Consider the following 19,660-nt stretch of genomic DNA (forward strand, 5'->3'; position numbering starts at 1 on the left):
AATGAAATTGGATAATAATATTGTAGTTACCGTTCCTTAACGACTTTTTTTTCTTAAAAAAATTTTTCGAGCCCGAAATTATTTCTTTTGAAATAAATAAGAAAAAATCACGTATTATTGAAAATGTTAAAGTAAGTATAACCATGTTTCTATTCATACTAGATATATATTTATTTTTACTATACATTTTAACGAATATATTGTTTTTGGACCTTAATGCATAAGGAATAAACACAGTTTTAATATATATTTATAAATTTATTGAATATCAAAAATATATTTCAGGGTTAAGCCATTAAGCTTATAGCAACTGTTGTAACCAAAGTTACAATGCTTAGCGTAACGATGTTAGCGGAGTCTGGAGCGCCATCCTCATTTTCTCCATCTTCACCGTCTTCACCACCATCTTCAGTTCCACCGTCTTCATCCGTGATATCGTCAAGTTCATCTTCAACGAAACCAGTGTCAAAGTAATTCAGGAATTCAGTCACACGACGAGTTGACCACGCAAGGTTGTTCCTAGTAGTGGTAACTCCATTTATTCCGACGTTATAATCATTGCCGAGAATCTCACGATTTTGTTCCAACCAAAGTAAGAACTGAAAATCAAAATTTATTATAATTTTACAAAATTACTTAAGGTAATGAGGTTTGATATGTTAAGAAAAAAGTTAAAATAATGGTGAAACCATAATTATAAATTCATCTTATAATCTATGTACTTACATCGTTAATCTGTTCGTCGTTGCGTAAGCGACTAGCGATATTGCTAATGGGAGTAGCAGCACTTCCAAGACTATAAAATAAAATAAATAAAATATTCAAAACTATCCTGTTAAATTATTAATTGAAATTGACTATATATGAAACCAATAAATTATCGAAATAATCTAAGCCTAAGCTATATTATTGTGAATCGCCATCTTCAAAACAGGCGCCATCAACAAACATCCTCAAAAAATTAATTATATATGCCCTAAAGCTATTCAATAGCTTTAAATTATATTTATAAGTGCATTGCTATTTTTAAGTTAATTAAAGTAATAATATACATACTTAGTTATAACCAGATTTATATTTCTTTGGAGCCAGTTTAATAATATTAGAGTGTTTTCTTCATTGCCGGACACAGCCGAGTTCCAAGCAGTACTAAAATCTTGTGGTCTGATAATATCGTTGTTCGATACTAAGGCGTCCAAGAATTTTTCTAAGCTATTTCTATCGGACGTACATCCAGCTGCTTGTATCATAACAACAATCTCACTAGCGAGGTCTTCATTAAGGAATCTATTCCAGAAATAATCGAAATCTGCTGCAGTTCCTTGTCTAAGACCACTGCAGTAAACCCAAGGACGCATATTCGCTGGTAAGCTGCGGAAAGAATATTATTTATATTTGCCATTCAATATATATTTAATTTAATAACAAATAAGCACTGAACATTGACATATTTTAATGGTTGCTAATAAAGAAATAGTTAAACACTAGTTCCGTTCCGATCCCAGCTTCATTTTAAATAAGGTAGGTTCTTTTCTGTTCTCCAGATAAATTTCTTGCAAAATTTTATAAAGATCGGTTGCTTAATTACGACGTAAAACGTAACATAAACAAGCTCACTTTCGAATTTATAATATAAACTTTGGTAACTTACAATGTATTACTTCTCCAGCTTGCAAAGTTTTGTTTAGCTGCTGCTGTGCATTCAGGGTGACCCATATTGCATAGGAATGTCATGACGTACATACGAAGCAAACCATCCATATACGTGTCACTATTAACTTCCGAATAACCAAGACGCGCTGTGACAGCGGTACTCAGATTTATTATTTCTTTCTGTTATAAGAAAAATAACTTATAAATTTTCCGCCATATATAGAAGTTCAGTGTTCTTAAAGTCACGGTGACAATATATATATATTGTATGAAACATTTTATTACACATACTAAAAGCTTATTTATTATTGTTGAAATAAGCTTTCAAGATGCGTTTATTTCTCTGATACTAATAAAAACAAAACTCAAAAAAATACTTCAATTCTCTTATATAGACTCACACATAAGCATGAAGACGCATGATTTTCCTTAACTCTTAATGGTAAACCTATTGAGTTATAAACTAACTTAATATTCTATACATATAATAAAAATGTAACTAATCGCTTTCTGTACATGGAAGATATTTGATCAACGCAAATTTCGGATTTAAATAGAATATTTAGGAGTTTTTGATTTCCAGCGAAATCGAAAAAAGGGGCTACTAACATTTCTATTTTATTTAACAGAAGCAACTACTTTTTAATATTTTTGAATTATATATAAGGAAGTTAAAATATTATTGTTACATAAACTTTTGCAATTGACATTTAAATTGAATGTAAATCTTGTGTCCTTGTATTTTTTTATTATTTTTTAACGTGAATATTATTGCTACTTTAAGGTACTTGTTACTAGTGGTCCTTAATAAAAATATAATTAAAATAAAATGAATGCAAATGAAATTAAACTATTCACACAGACATTAAACAAATAATACTTCATATTACAATTATTTTGTTTTATCAAATAGGAAGCCTACGTTATATATTAAGAAAAATATTGTCTTATTGCATGTATAAAAATATTGAAGCAAAATATATAACAATTATAGGCTAACTTAACGTTAAAATAAATAATAAATAACTATTTATTTAAGCACTTACCTGCAATCTTTGCAAATGGGTACTATTGTAAGATAATCGACTCGCTGCAAAATTGAAACCAGTAATAGCAGCAATCCATGGCGCATAACCATCTTCCATTTTCAAGAACGACAAAATATTAAAAGCTCTATTGTAAGGCATGACCCCAGCTCTAGCGAAGGCAAATAGGTCATCGACAATCTGAAAAATAAAAAATATGTTTATATGTCAAAAATAATTGACAAATAGGAAACGTTATTAAAAAATCCTCTCTGATGTTTACCTGAGCACGATTCAACTCATGGATCAATGTTCTGTTGTTACTACGCAAAGCTCTGGTCAGTAGAGCCCAGTTAGTGTTATCATAGTTCACTCTATAGAAACCTAAAAGAAATTAAACATTTTTTTTTACGAATGTCTATTGCATTACCAACAAATTAAAAAATCAATAACATATACTACCTGATTGCTGTTTGTTGAAAATAACCCACTCGTGTCCTTGCGTGCCTCTTTGAACTGTAGACACCTGGGCTGTCAAGACTTGCGAAGGTTTTAAGTTATTAAATTCTGGAGCGGCACCTCTGGTCCACGTGATAGGTACGTCCCAAAGACTAGGAAATTGTGATACTCCATTATCGCGGTTCCATCGAGACTAAGAAAACATAAATTAAATATATAAAATATTTTTTTAGCGTTAGAAGTATTATACGGGTTTAAATTTAAATACAAATATTTTATTATATGTATATACACAACATATAAATAAGATGAGAGAAGTAGGAAACAATCAAAGAAAAAGAAAATAAAAAATAGTGCGCAAAGGTGGTCTTATCGCTTATAGCGATCTCTTACAGACAACCTTTGGTGAAAGATTTTTTGTAAGAGAACAGGTAAGTGCATTTACATATAAAAAGGAGATACTAAATATTTAATAAACTACACATATCTACATCGCACTAACCACATATAATAATACATACATACATATACATATACACACATACATACATATAAATATATATAATTATATAGCATATACATATTATTATTAGAGAGTATTAATGAATATAGATAAGAGAAGAGGAGAGAGCACACCACCTTGCGGGACACCGGAAGGAATACCTAGATAGGATGAATATTTATTATTAGTCATTATGCATTGCTGTCGGTTAAACAAATAGCGGAACCATTCAATGACAGTAGAATCTATGTTTAGCGATCTTAGGATTGCCAAGCATATGTCATAGTCGATGTTATTAAAGGCATTTAAAAAGTCAAGGAGAGCTAGTACAGTCACGGATTTGTTATCAATACCCTGGCGAATGTCGTCAAATACCTTAACAAGAGCTGTAACTGTACTATGGCTTAATGTAAACCCAGATTGAAAAGGGCACAGGATTTTATTAATAGTGAGGAATTGATTTAGTGGAAAGTGAACAACACGCTCTAATACCTTTGAAAGAAATGGAAGAACAGAAATAGGTCTAAAATGAGAAGCAAGGAAAGGATTGGAAACTTTGGGAATAGGAATCACGAGAGCTTTACGCCATACAGAAGGGAAGGCACCATGTAATAAAGAATAGTTAAATATATGGCATAAAGTAGGCAAAATACTGTTAAGGGTAAGAAGTATATTTAGTATTATTTAATATATATATATATATATATATATATTAATATATATATATTTGTTCATTTCTTATGACTACGTATATTAAACAGCTTAATAATAACTCATATATTGGTTCTACCAAATAGGAGAAAATAGAAAAAAATATACTCACTTGTGTCACAGTCATTTGACCGGTTCTTTGATCAATGCTCACAGTTAGCACGGGATGACCGGCTTTTTCAGACCAGGATCTGAAGTATCTATCAATAGTGATAGCGTTGTACTGCGAGAGCGCATTGTCTTCTGCTGCTGCTGCATCCAAAGCTTCAAACAAATGACGTGGTTCTGCTACATTGAATTTTCTGAAGACAATAATAACTTTTAGTGAAGAGTTCTCTGTGTTAAAACCTTTTAGCGAGATAACAAATCTAACCTGGCGCCAAGATATTTACGTAGTCCTTTAACAAAGGTACCTTCGCCAAGTAAATGTTGAGTCATTCTTAAGATAGAAGCACCTCTTGCATAGGTGATAACAGAAAAGTGCGCGCTAACTGTAGTGGGATCATTAACATCGGGGTTTGTGAGTGCATGGGCAGAATCAACGGAATCCGATAACATGGCGGAATGGACTTGTTCTACAATGAATCTAGTATCGTATCCCAAATCGGGTGCAACCTTGAATAAAAAACGTTATTAAATTTAATCAGAACTCACACGTGGAATTGCAAATAAAAAATGACACGTGTGTAATTAAAATATATTAAAATACTTTGCTTTTAACATACCGAATGTGTGAGATAATATTGATAAAATCTGGCGAATCCTTCGTTTAACCATAAGTTGTCCCACCAAGCGCAAGTAACGAGGTTACCAAACCACATGTGAGCGATCTCGTGGGCTACTATATTGGCTACACGTTGTTTGTAGAAATGGTTGGAGTTCTGTGGGTCGTACAGAATTAAGGCTTCCCTGAAAATGTACAGCGTACATCCATCAGCAACATATTACTGAATATCGTTTTTAGATTTGTACATATTTACGGATTATAGTCACTGGAGCAAATGCTCAAATAAAAATATAACGTAGCGCATACCTGTACGTCAAGAGACCCCAATTTTCCATAGCACCAGCAGAAAAGTCTGGGATAGCAGCTTGTTTCATGTTTATGTTTGAAGCCATAGTATAATATGGAATCTGTGTATAATTTTCCATAGCTTCAAGAAGAAGCTCTCCAATTTCAAGAGACCAATCACCAGTTCTTCTAGCATTATCTCTGGCGTATATATCGAACGGGCGTTGTAAATTATTATTTGTTGAAACTTTCTGGTAATGCGACACTATGAATGCAACTAAATAAGTGGAAGTCAGTGGAGTTGTGTAGAAAGTTTCAGCTATTCTTCCATTGCTTAAGCTTAAAAATAATAACCATAATTAAATATAACAATTTGTACTCGATAAATACATTCTTAATTCTAAATTATATGAAAAATATTTACGTTTCTGTACTTCTTATCGGCATGTTGGATATGCTAAAACTGAAACTGTTTTCTCTATTGATGGTTATATCGAACAGCGCTTTGAATGAGGGCTCGTCGTAGCAAGGGAATGCTTGGCGAGCATGACCGGGCTGGAATTGTGTTGTTCCCATCCACCTAAAGAAAAAAAATTATAATACTTTCCTAACAATGTTCCGATTTACAATACCCAGAATTGCTTACAATAATTTTCATAAATTAAATTGCAATAATTTATAAATAATAATACACATCAAAACGAGAGTAAAACAGATTTCATATAGAAATTAAAAAGAAATGTAAATTATATTTTTTTATATTGCAAAATCTTTTCGTTATTCCTGGATAGTTTTTTTTAAGTTAATTATATGCATTTACCTTAACCCGGTGGAATCTCTGTACCAACTTCTATAGAAACCTCGCATATTCGTTTGGAGATTACCCGTGTACGTAACCCTAACAATGTATTCCTGACCCATTTGCAATGCTTCGTTTGTACCTATTCTTAAGAAGCTTCTCGGCATCTCGCATGCAAATGTATTACTAGTTAGACCTATCTGAACACCGTTTAAAGTGACAGTCACACTTTGGATTGTGAGATCATTACAATGCATTACAATTTCTCTGACGTTAGCCTCAGTGGCTGTTATATATATAGATGCAATGCCATCAAAAGAAAACGGTCTAATGTTAGGACCAGTAATGATATCGAAATAAGGAGTCAAGTTAATTTCATATCGTGATGGTCGCGTGGTGGTAGGCAGGCGGTAGGATGGATCACGCAACATTCTCCAGAATTCGGTCCACTCATCTTCGGGTACAGGAATGGGGCTTAATGCGGATAAGCTCTGTAAAAGAGCTGCCCCCAATATGAAGGTTATCCAGCGAACGACCTTAAAGGAATATAAGTGTTTATCTAACGTACATTATTTTGCAAAAGCAATTATATAGGCGGCGCAATATATATAAAATCTATTAAACACCACTACACAGAAGAAGACAGTAGAATTTGTGATGTGGGTAGGTGGTATATAAACCCAGAAGATTTGCGAAAAGTCATACCATCAAGTATAACAAGGTAATAGATTTTATTAAAATAAACGAAACGAATGTTTTTGTTAGTTTAATAAGTAACAAAATTCACACAAACTATTGTTTTTAATTTTGGAGATACTATATTTATGTATCTGTGCAATGAAAACCCAGAATTGTTAACTGAAGCTGAATGACATATATTACTTAAAAAGTTAAATGTATGAAATTCTAAGTGAGTTTTAATCTATTTCATAAAAAGTATATTTGATTAAATCACAATTAAATGGAATTGAAATCAGCAATTTGAATTAAGTGAAATAAAAAAAACAACACAAATTAACAAACGAACTCACCATTTCGCTGGTTTGTTACAAAAACTGATAGAAATTTGAATATTTTTCTAATCGACTATGGTATAAGTCCTTATCTTCACATTCAGTAATCTACTTATCTTATCGATAACGTATTGATATTTGACAATATTGTGGTAGCACTCTAAGGTCATTATTTATAATTCTTGATAAAAATAATATATAATATTATACTTTTCAAAGTTGATTTTAATAATAAAAATATAAGTATAAAATTATATCTTCATATTATTTCTTGATAATCAAATAAAGCGTACACGTACATTTTTATCAATTTATAATGACTTATAAAACCTGTTATCATGTTATATATATTATCATTTTTGACTGCCTCATTGGTCTAGTGGCTTGATGTAAGGCCGCAGACCCGGAGGTCATAGGTTCATTTCCCAGGTCGGGACAATAAAAAGTTATTGGGCTTTTCTATCAGAAAATTCTCAATAGCAACCCGGAGTCTGGAAGTTGGAAGTGTGTACACCCCCGTGCCTCGGAAAGTACGTAAAGCCGTTGGTCCTGCGCCTGAACTCTTTCCAGTCGTGTCGGATTGCCGTCCCATCGGATTATGAGAGTTAGGGAATAGAGAGTGCACCTGTGTTTGCGCACACATTTGTACACTATAATATCTCCTGCGTAGTTGGCTAATCTCTATTGAGATTAGCCGCCGTGGCCGAAATCGGTACGAAGGACAGTATTATTTTATTTTGTTCCTTGCAATCCAACTACTTACTAAGTTTAATACTTTAAACTTCAAGGCCTTGGTGTTTGTGTGGTTAGCTTTATTAGGCCATCCATTCAATCCCGAGGTCCTATGTTAAAATCCCGAATCGGGCTTTCAAAAAGTAATTCGGATTTTCTGTCTGAAAATTGGCAATTTCAACTCAATTAACTAATTTAACAACCCTTCCCTCAGAAAACACGTAAAGCCATTCGACGTCAGACGCCTGAACTCTTTTTGATTGACTCTTATTTCTGGATTATTAGAATAAGTCAAATAAGATTAAATTTGATTAACTATAATTATAAAAATCACAATTCACGTAAAAGATCAATCAAATTATAATATATTTCGTTTAAATGTAAATAATAAAAATTATTTTTCGTAAACAAAAACGTTTTAGATTTGAAAATCGTAATAAAATATTGTTAAGAAGATAACTAACATGCATAAAAATAAGGCATTTCTAAGTTAGGCATGACCTAATGATTCTTCACTTAGGATTGGCTTGTGACGAAGTAACTCCTAAATGGTTACGAAAGAAACGAAATTTTGTACACACATTTAATTTTAATAGACCGCTTTAAATTGCATCGTTACATGGCTTGTGCATTCAGTATGAGCTCCAAGTGAGAGAATACCTCAACGATTTCCAACAGCGTAACTGCTGATAGCGAGAATATTAATTCCACGAAAGTAATTCTAAGTAGAATTTTATACATTTAAAAAAAAATTAACACATTAATTATTTTTACAAAATGATATGTTTAATTTACTTCAAAGTATATGTTCTCTTTTTAAGTGCATTTAAATAAAGATTGTTTTTTTTTAATATCCTTTATTAACTTTTATCATGTATATATTTTTTAATTAGAGATTAATGGTTAATATAGATTAAACAGCATTAATATAAAAAAAATGTTGAAAACGCAAAAGTCGTGAACTTCAAATTATATCATATATTCCATTATTTTGTTAATTACAATACAACCTATTAGAATACATATTTTTTGCATCGGCAATTTAGTTATCAGTACTATATTTGCTTTATAATTTATCATATGATTTATAAGTTGATTAACTTATGTGAATTTTGATAAGAGTAAAATAACATAATACAAATATGCACACTTCCTTGTAAAATGCCGATAATATGACCCAGATTGTTAATCTTAACAGTAATGACTAAATTTACTAAATTCCTCATTTCTTAAGTTCTATTTTTTTTAGCCAGGTAACATTGTGAGGATATTTACAAGTGCTGGTAGGAACTCTGGCTTGTCTACCTTTACCTAGCCACATTAAGTCGATGTGGTCTGTAGAGAAACCAAACCCATTAAAGAGTGCACATTTTAATTATTCTTAATTATGTCAACATACTTAAAAACCAATAGCAACATCTATTGCAAACTACTTCGCCTATAATAAAAGTCGATGAATGGTCAAATAAACTTTTACAATTAAACAAAAAGTTCTTGGAATTTCAAATATTGACGTATGTTCAGGTCAGTTCAAAGTTCGATTTATGTTTTGAAAAGGATATTGCTCTTTCTCCTTGCAACCCTCTTCTTTCTCTCTTTCTCCCTCTATCTGATTATCATCGTTAATTTCCTAATCACATTATTGTATTTATGGTTAGAGAAGTTCGTTTTTGTTTTTCATTAATCTTTTCCTAACCGTATCCTCTGCCATACGCTTCTTGCTCCTGTTTTTGTAATAAAACCAGCGTTCATTCTTCTTCTTTTAAGATACCCACAGTATTACACCATGTTTTGCAGTTTATATTAAACTTTTCAAATAAGATAGTTTTATACGTTTATCTCTTTCGTTTAAGCTTACTCAGTTATCGGGAGAAAATATATCCCCTTTAATAAAAAAAGAAACAAATTATAAAAAATTTTTTTATTAAGTTACAAAAATTGTTTATTTACATATTTAATACGCACTTATGCATATTTATTCTATAGAACTATACAATAACATTAACAACAAATGCCAATAAAAGTGCTGTAATCGATAGAACGGATGTTATTGCTGAATCGGGTAGGTTAGGCGATTCAGGTTCAACCAACTGCGGTGGCGCCAATGTGACGGGTGTAGTCACTGGTGGTGACGTGACAGTGCTAGGTGTAACAACATTGTCACCATTGACGAAATAGTCGTCTAAATCATCCTGGACTGTACCAACCCAAAGAAGACTCTGGCGAGCGGAGTTAGTACTTTCAACAATACCTTGATAATACTCTCCTAATGCAACTTGATTTTGGGTAGCCCAGGTTTGGAACTGAAAAGACATATGTACATACATATATAAAGAACAATTTTAACAATTTTTCAATTTATCCATTATGATGCCTACGCTTAGAATTATCTATTATATATAGTAGTACGTACGTAGTTACCTATGAATCATTATTTCATTTTACTGCTTCATTGTTGTAGTAACTGACTCCCAAGGGTTGGGGCTTAAATCCCAGTTTGCGTAATGAGAACAAATGAATTTATACAGACCTGAGTTTGCTCTCCACCGTTTCCTATGCAGACAACTCTATAAAATTGGCCAGTAGTACTTTTTACTTCATAGTTCGTAAGTATTGGATAAGAAAAACGTTGAAATTTACTCGGATCGATTAAAGTAAATTAAAATATTCTCAAAAATGATAAATAAATTTACATAAATTTACCTGATTGATTTCAGCAACAGTACGCAATCTCGAAAGAACTGATGTTATTGGAGATGCAGATCCAAAACTGGAAAAAATAAATATAACTATGACACCGATTACTGCCAAAAATTAAATTTCCATCCAAATCAACAGCCGCTTTTCATAAATTAGTTCCTAAGCTTGTCAATAGATGGTGTATTTCAAGCCGAGCGCCGCTATCAAAATCACATCATAAGAGATTTATATATCAATGAAGCTTATATAATTCGTAGAATGCAGGCATAATAAAGTACTACTAACGTTATTTGAAAGCTTTAAAGTACTCCTCCTCTAGTTGCAGTCTGCTACTTTAATCTGGAAGATTATCCTAATAGCTCGCGTTCTTAACTTGTTAATATACTAACGTATCTCCAATAAAACGTACTACGCATATTTCGCAGTTATCATTCCTATCATGTATCCAAAACATTTTTCTAATTTCAAATAGATAGATGAACTAGCAAATGGACTTAATGGTAAGTGAACTGTAACCACCGCCCATTAGCGTTGTCAGAAATATTAACCATCTCTTACATTGTCAATGTGAGTTTAACGTTGAAAACAAAGATGTTATGTCCCTTGTACATAATTAAACTGGTTCACTCACACTTCAAACAGGAACACAACAATACTATTGCTGGTTTGCGGTAGAATAAATACTACATAACTAATTATTTTGAATAAAATAATTTATTTAATAATGTAATCTTTAAACTTATTAAATTTTACTTACGCATTAAGGACAGCTTGTAGATTATTTTGAATAAACTCTAAGACGATAGCGGTATTTCCTTCGTTGCCATTAAGAGCACTGTTAAATGCTACACTGTAATCTTGTGGACGGATTACGAAATTTTCCGTGATGATTTCACTCAGGAACCTGTAAACATATAACTAAATAAAACATTCACCATCTACTAGAGTTCTCGCTATTGTATTGTATAACAACAAAAAATAAATTACTGTTTTTAAATTTTCTTTAAAAAAAATCAGCGATAGCTAGACCAACTCATGTCGTTCTTTTTCTGGTCCTCCCTTTCAAGTACATGCCAAATTATCCACGATTTATCGGACACATATATATACATCATCGAACATAGGTGTCTATATCTTTATTTTCGATGTTTCGATTGATGAATAGTATTTCTCTATGCGAATTATTGTTACTCGCAATTGAAATGTCTATATAAGAAATAGAGGAAGTTTAGACTATAACCATACATATCTATCATATATTTTAAAATCTATGAAGAAAGTCGAGTAAGACTCAACTTTCTCCTAAGAAATTATACGAAGCCACTACTTAAGTGCGGGTCGATTAAATGGATATATAATATTATATATATGGATACATGGGGCGGAGTTGACAGACAATGTTTTCATTGATTGAGCACGAGATAAAGTAAGATAAGATGATAAGATGAAGCACAAATTAAGCACATAAAACAAGCCTGGATCTAAATATGCAATCTCTGTTAAGATTCCAGTCATCTGTTTACTCAACCCGTACTATTTACAACAAAATGAATAATGAAAATACTAGTTTCTCACCTCCTAAGTGATACGGCATGGGGTGTGCATCCAAGTGTTTGAAGAATTAGAATTTTTTCAGTGTAAGTATTATGTGTGTTATAGCGCTGCAAGAGGAAGTCAAAGTCAGCAACGGTGCCACCTCGAAGACCATTGCAGTACACCCAATTACGACTATTCACAGGAACTCTGTAAAAGAAAAATTATATTAACACAATTTTATTTGTTTTTTTTTTAAGTATTTTATGTACTCATAAAACCAACAGTTCTTAACTTAAATTTGTGAACGTCATATGTTTGGTGAATACAATCATTTCGTGTGTAATATAAATAAAAAATATATACTAACGGAGTTGTGTTGACGACAAGTGCACGGAATTGATTATTAGCGGCTGTACGACAGGCTGCCACATTCAGGTTACACATCAAAGGTGCCAGCTGGTACCTTAGGTATGACCTCATGAAGGTCTCACCCGCGATAGGGGTATAACCTAATTGGGTCATCACGTTTGTTGCCCAGCGAGTTATTTGAGCCTGTAGAAAAGAATATAAATTATAATTTAGCGTACATAATTGACAGTTAGTAGTGTTTCGATACTATTTGAAAACAAATATAAGTTACATTAAATTGTGATAAAATGAAATATAATGTTTTATCAATAATTAATATTAGATTCGATACAAAAGTATGATTATTACATATACATACTTCTTTAATAATAACTTCAAAAGAAACCTAAAAATATATTATTTAGCGCTGAATATAATATAAAATCATCAAATCCATGTAAACCATACCTCCAATCGAGTTAGATAAGTAGTACCAGCGAGCCTGTTCCTAAGCCAATTGAAGCCGGTCAGCGCAGCTACCCATGGCGCGTATTCGGTCTCATTTTCAAGGAATGAGAGAATATTGAAAGCTCTGGTGTATGACATAAGACCAGCTCGGGCGAATTGGAAAACGTCATCAACAATCTAAATATACATACAAATATATTAGAAGTTTAAATTAAACAATGATTGAAATTTTACATTTAGCAAATTATTTATCTTATTTTACTTTTTTTGACGGGTGTGAACTACCCTATACCCTTTTCTGATAAAGTATATACAAAATTTCATGACGATCGGTTAAGTAGTTAAGACTTTCTTTTAGAATAGGTGGGGGGAGACAAATGACAGCAACGTGATGGTATGTGTTCTCCACCACCCTAAGCATTGGCATTGTTAGGAATATCAATCATACCTTACATCGTCAATATGCCTCCATGCTCGTAAACTAAGATGTTATTATATGTTCCTCGTACTTGTAGTTACACTAGTTCACTACCTAGCAAACCGGAACCCAACAATAATAAGTAATGCTGTTTTATATGAAGAATATCTGATAAGCGAGTGGTACCTATCCAGGCGAGCTTGCGAACCTACAACCAAGTACGCGAAAGGAGGCCGAGGATTTAAAAGAATTATAAATCAACCAACCTGCGCCCTATTGTATTCATGAATCAATGTCCTGTTGGTACCACGTAACGCTACGATGATAAGATCCCAAGTATACGGATCATAATTAACTCTATAGAAACCTGAAATGACATTAATATTAAAAAAAAACACATAGATATACCTAATAACTATAGGAATTTGCTAATAATCAATCAATCAAGCGAAATACAAAGATAGCAGTTTAACTGTACACACAGAGCAAACTAAAAATTTAATTATTTTTAAAAATAAATTAAACAACATGGAGGAAATTTAATTATTATAATAAATAATATTATACCGGTCTGTTGTTTATTGAAGATGACCCATTGATCTCCTGTTGAGCCGCGGTTTATAACAGTTACTGCATTGCTAAGGATGTGACTGGGCTTGACGTCAGCGAAATTAGGGTTAGAAGCGGTCGCAAAAGTGATCGGAATGATGTAGTTTAAGTTGGTTGCAGCATACCCGGTATTGATGCTGAAACGACGCTGGAAAATAATTAAAGCATTAAAAAATTGCATGATTATATATTCTTACCCTACGAAATATGTAATACAGAATAAAATACAAGCCAGTTTAAAATCAGGCAATCTCCGCTGAATTTTAATGTGCAGAAATACATCGTAAGGAAACTTGCATGTGCTGTCATCCACAAACCGCCATCTCCTCTCTTGAGTAAAGGAGAGGAGGCCCACGAGTAGGATATTCAAAGGCTTTTTTTTATTTATTTTAAAAGTTTTACTTTTATTTACCTGTGTAATAATCATATCTCCAGTCTGGTGGTTCACTTGAACATTTAAGATTGGATGACCGCTTTGCTCAGTCCAACTTCTATAATATTCAACTAATGAGAAGTTTCCGTATTGTGAAAGAGCGCCAGCCGCAACACCGGCCGTTTCGAGTGCACGGAAGAGATCGATAGGTCTTGCAATACCGAAGCGTCTGAAATTTTATTTACTCAGTATATTGATTCAATTTAAAAATTAAAACCTTATTAGAAACTAAAAAGAAAAGCAAATACCGTTCATTTAAGTATCTACGAAGTCCATCAGTATGTACCGGAGTACCAAGGAGATGTTCCGTCATCCGAATAACTGCAGCACCTTTATTATAAGATATAGTAGAGAACATAGAACGGACTGACGCCGGGCTACCAATATTAGGATTAGTCAATGGGTGGGCTGATTCTGAAGAATCAAACAATAACGCCGTATGCATTTGTTCATTAATAAATCGTGTATCTAATCCCATATAACCTTCGACCTGAAAATTACATACTACTTAAAAATATATATTTTGAAACAGACTTTATTTTGATTTATATTATGCTCCGATTAAAGTTTCATTTCATGTACTTTTTTATTGGGATATCAATATTATTACACTTACCCAGTGAGTCAGGAAGTATTGATAGTATCGAGCAAAGCCTTCGTTAAGCCATAAGCTATCCCAGAATTCACAGGTAACTAAGTTGCCAAACCACATGTGGGCAATTTCGTGAGACAAAATATAAGCAATCAGCTGTTTGAAGTAGTCGTTCGTATTATTTTGGTCGTACATCAAATAGGCTTCCCTGTTGAAATTTAAAATCTGATAAATAAAAATATATATTATAAAAGAGATACACAATAACTTTTACAGCATATTATTTTAATAAAATATTTCGGTATACTTTTTTATTTAAATCTGGCTCAGGCTCCCTGCTACTAGTTTGTGTGTCACTTCTGCCTATATACATAGTTGGAAGCTGTTCGTTGTCGTATGGGATCTAATTTGTTTTATTACAATGCCTTGAATAACATCACCTGATTCAGCCAAGTGTTTTGGATACAGCCACACAAGCTATTTTAAAACGTATTACAACTTATTATAATTAATCTCAATTAATAGCAACTATATTAAAACTTTTCAGTTCTAGCTTCTGTCTATTATCTAAATTTAAATGATGAAATTTATATTACCTGTATGTGATCAGACCCCAGTTCTCCATAGCTCCAGCTGAGAAATCTGGAATGGCTGCATGAGTCATTTTAAGGTTAGGATGCATGCTGAAGAATTCTATGCCAGTGTGTGTGTTCATGCTTGTCGTGAGACGCTGGCCGACCTCCAAGGCATAGTCTCCTTGTCCTGCGGCGATAGCTGATTGTCTCGCAATCAATTCGTATGTCAAAGGGGTGTTTTGTGTTGCGATTGACTCGTATTGAGCAACAACGAGAGCTAGTAGATAAGTTGACATTACAGGTGTAGTATTGTAGAAATCGTCTTCGTAGTTACTAAAACATATTTATAAGTTGCAGTTGATACAATTGTCATTTTATAAGCAGTTAAACTCTATTTATCAATAATCTTAAATATTATTTTAATACAATAACAAACATCAAATGTAATAACGATTCGTAAACAACTCACGATACAACAGTGCGTGTTTCTCTAATTCTCGTACATGACCAACTCTTGTAATTAGTTGGACGCCTAATGACAATGTCAAAGGTAGCCTTAAAACTGGGTTCATCATAACAGGGGAAGGCAAAGCGTGCTGAAGTAGCTTGGAATTGTGTAGATGCCATCCAGCTACAAGAAAATGAAATAATGAATTATTTATAAGAAAACCTCATTTAAAATTGAAATGAAAATTAAATTTTATACCTTACCTAACTTGGGTTTGGGTAGGCGTATTCCTAAACCAACTCCTGTATATCCCATACATGTCATTTCGTAAATCAGAATTGAATTCTATAAAAAGTGTGTAAACAACGGGGGTCTGAGCATTATAATTCAAAGTCCCACTCGTTAGTCTTACTCTCAAAAAGTGCAATTCAGCATCAACAACATGAGTCTGAGGAATGACTGTAGTTCCTAGACGCAATTGAATTGAGCTAAGCGTCTGATCATGAGAGTGAATGACAATTTCGTTCACATTAGCTTGATTTGCCACCAGTTGAATTTCAACTGTACCATTAAGTATAAACCTAGTTATGTCAATACCCCAAAGAACATTGTAGTGAACTGGACGAGTAGTCGTTGGTAGTCGGTAGTTTAATTGAACAGCATTTTTAGAGATCTTGTCGTAGTCATCTATATTTTCGAATATTTGACCTTCTAATTTTTCGTCTAAGAAAATCGTGTTTCTTGTTACTGGCGGATTATGCAAAGCATTCGCGCAAAAACATGCCGCCACTAGAACGAATAATCCTAAAGTCGCCATCTACAAACAAAACGCTCATTAAAATTCCACATACATAACATTTTTATAAAATTTGTCAGAAATATTGATAATTTTTTATTGATTTATTTAAAATATCTTCAAATTAATTTATATTATAAATACATCAGCAGTAAATGTGAGTCGATAGCAATAATCAATGCCGTCTGATAAGTTTATTTTTATCTTATAGATTTGCTAAAATTCTGATAATAATTGAGTTATTATTGATACTATAAAACAAATTCCTTAAAAGTTTTAGATAATTTTATATAAAACGTGACCGAACCGATCGATCCAAGTAATCAAATTCATTACAGAATTTTGTAAATAATATATTTATTTACTCTATATAATAGAAACTATTTGTACACATTTTACTCAACAATAAAATTAAAGTATAATATTGTATTACATATTCTCTTAATCTCTCGCATCACAGAACAGATTTGCTCAAAGCCTTGGGGCTGATTGCAAATACACACAGAGAAATATATATATATATATATATATATATATATATATATATATTCTCCTAAAAAATAAATCATGTACACAATTTTGGATCTGTTTTGGAAGTATATTTGTTTGGAGTTTCGTATTTGCTACTAAGTTACCAAATACCCGCATGTAGGCGGGGAAATAACCCAGCAGCAAAAATTTGGTCAAAACATTAAAATTATAAATATTTGGTCAAAAAATTATGTCGGTAACCGCGCCATATACCGGGTTCCAATAACTAAGCACCATCCAGATAACCCCATAAGTGACCAACAACTAGTAAAGTAAACAATATTTATGACGCATTTTAAATAAAGATTTAATCAATATATCATCTATTGATGTTATCAAATTTATTATGTTTAAATTCATTAATCTGTTAGCGAATTTTATCAAATTTATATTATTGGTTAAAACAACGAATTATTTAGTGACAAATGATAATAATGGTCTCTCACTAATTTTGGCCATAGCAGCCATATACGACCGAAGAGAGATCTAGCGTTTTGCGGCTAAACCTTCTCAAAAGGACACAGACTGTTACTTTACGGTCACCTTAAATGTTTGCTAACAAATTAGAAAACAATTTACGAAAAAGTTGTAGAAGCTGTCTCCATAAAAGGAAATGAAACTGATTTGATTTGATATGCTATTACTATTTTATATTATTATTTCAGAAGTCACGAGCGGAAGAAGCAGATTCCAAACAAAAACCCAGCATTTGAGCCAGACCTAGGAATCTGTAGTATTAAAGTATTGCACAAGTCAGGGCAAATAAAACGAAAGATAAGCCGTTTGCGAACTTTCGATTGACTAACAGAGTAATATATTAAGCGTTATTATTAAACCTCTCACTCACTCACATGTATAATTCCTATGCTTCGTCCTATTTCATATTATTTTTATGTTATATATAATTTTTTTTTTTTTTTTATAGAATAGGAATGTGGACGAGCATATGGGCCACCTGATGGTAAGTGGTCACCAAACGCTCTTAGACATTGGCATTGTAAGAAATGTCAACCATCGCTTATAGCCAATGCGCCACCAACCTTGGGAACTAAGATTTTATGTCCCTTGTGCCTGTAATTTTTGTTATAAATCATTAAATTTATTAATTTTCTTTTGTACAAACAATTCAATGGTCCAAAGAGAAGTAAAGCAATAAAACGGCATGTACCATTGCTGAGCTTAGATTTTTTGTATTGAGGAAAAGGCTTATAGGTTATTCCACCATGCTACTCCAATGCGGATTGATTGATACACATAAAGGGTTCCACGATGATTTCCTACACCAACAAACATGACACGTATGTTACGGTCATCGGGTACTATTTTTATCGGGTACATTTATAAAAGCTTAAAATGTACTTAATTATCAACATAGTACTTAATTATAATATGTACTTAATTATTATATTTTATAGAATAGCAAGGCGGACGAGCGTATTGGCCACCTGGTAAGTGGTAACCAACGCCCATAGACATTGGCATTGTAAGAAATGTAAGCCATCGCTTACATCACCAATGCGCCACCAACCTTGGGAACTAAGACGTTACGTCCCTTGTGCCTGTAATTACATTGGCTCACTCAATAATAATAATAATAAGAATATTTGAATAAGCTCCAAACCTTCTCCTCAAATAGAGGAGAAAAAGGCCTTTAGCCCAGCAGTGGGACATTCACAGGCTGTTACGGATTACGGACTCACCCTTCAAACCGGAACACATCTCTATTATAAAAATAATAAATGTCCAAGTTGTTATTTTAATATTACATGTATATATATATATAATTTACATTTATAAAATATTATATATATATATATATATATACATACATTTATAAAATATTATATATATATATATATATATATATAATATTTTAAATTAAAATAAATATGAATCCTATAGTAAAAATCATACCTTTGGTTGTGGAGGCGACGAAGACACGAGCCGATTGACCGGCAACTGGATTATTTTATTTTCTGAATTTTCAATGTATTATCATTATCACATCCGACGCTTATCTCTTTATCGAAAATAATCGTGGAAACGTAATCAATATTTAAGGATTAATTATGACTTCGCCGCTGATTCCGATACTCTAATAACTAATACCGAAAATTATATAGAAACATTACGTTAGGTATATTTTTTAATACTCTTACAATTAAAATTAAACATAAATTCAAATAAGACGATTGCTATCTTATCTCTGCTATTGACGAATCAATAACAAAATTGAATGATAATAACATTATTTTCAAAATAACTAGAAATCGTAATCAGATAATTAATTCTTGATGGCT

At 32.4% G+C, this 19,660-nt stretch overlaps 2 protein-coding genes across 2 annotated transcripts; both read right to left on the reverse strand.

The window, feature by feature from the left end:
* Positions 1–287: 287 nt before the first annotated feature.
* Positions 288–7,219, reverse strand: LOC126768884 (membrane alanyl aminopeptidase-like). The gene is made up of 14 exons (XM_050487281.1): positions 7,193–7,219; positions 6,183–6,697; positions 5,787–5,942; positions 5,384–5,701; positions 5,076–5,259; positions 4,724–4,965; positions 4,463–4,652; positions 3,141–3,330; positions 2,962–3,062; positions 2,700–2,879; positions 1,652–1,833; positions 1,057–1,371; positions 727–796; positions 288–599 (listed from the first exon to the last, which is right to left on the reverse strand). The coding sequence occupies exons 1-14, from the start codon at positions 7,193–7,195 to the stop codon at positions 288–290; spliced, it is 2,958 nt and encodes a 985-aa protein (XP_050343238.1). The 5' UTR covers positions 7,196–7,219.
* A 2,675-nt stretch (positions 7,220–9,894) lies between these two features.
* On the reverse strand, positions 9,895–19,348 carry LOC126768883 (membrane alanyl aminopeptidase-like). Its single transcript, XM_050487280.1, has 15 exons — positions 19,275–19,348; positions 16,297–16,850; positions 16,055–16,216; positions 15,607–15,918; positions 15,035–15,218; positions 14,667–14,908; positions 14,398–14,587; positions 13,944–14,133; positions 13,643–13,743; positions 12,959–13,135; positions 12,510–12,694; positions 12,182–12,349; positions 11,364–11,510; positions 10,610–10,676; positions 9,895–10,209 (listed from the first exon to the last, which is right to left on the reverse strand). The coding sequence occupies exons 2-15, from the start codon at positions 16,848–16,850 to the stop codon at positions 9,895–9,897; spliced, it is 2,994 nt and encodes a 997-aa protein (XP_050343237.1). The 5' UTR covers positions 19,275–19,348.
* Positions 19,349–19,660: the final 312 nt, after the last annotated feature.

The sequence above is a fragment of the Nymphalis io genome, chromosome 6 (assembly GCF_905147045.1).
Source record: "Nymphalis io chromosome 6, ilAglIoxx1.1, whole genome shotgun sequence".
NCBI lineage: Eukaryota > Metazoa > Arthropoda > Insecta > Lepidoptera > Nymphalidae > Nymphalis > Nymphalis io.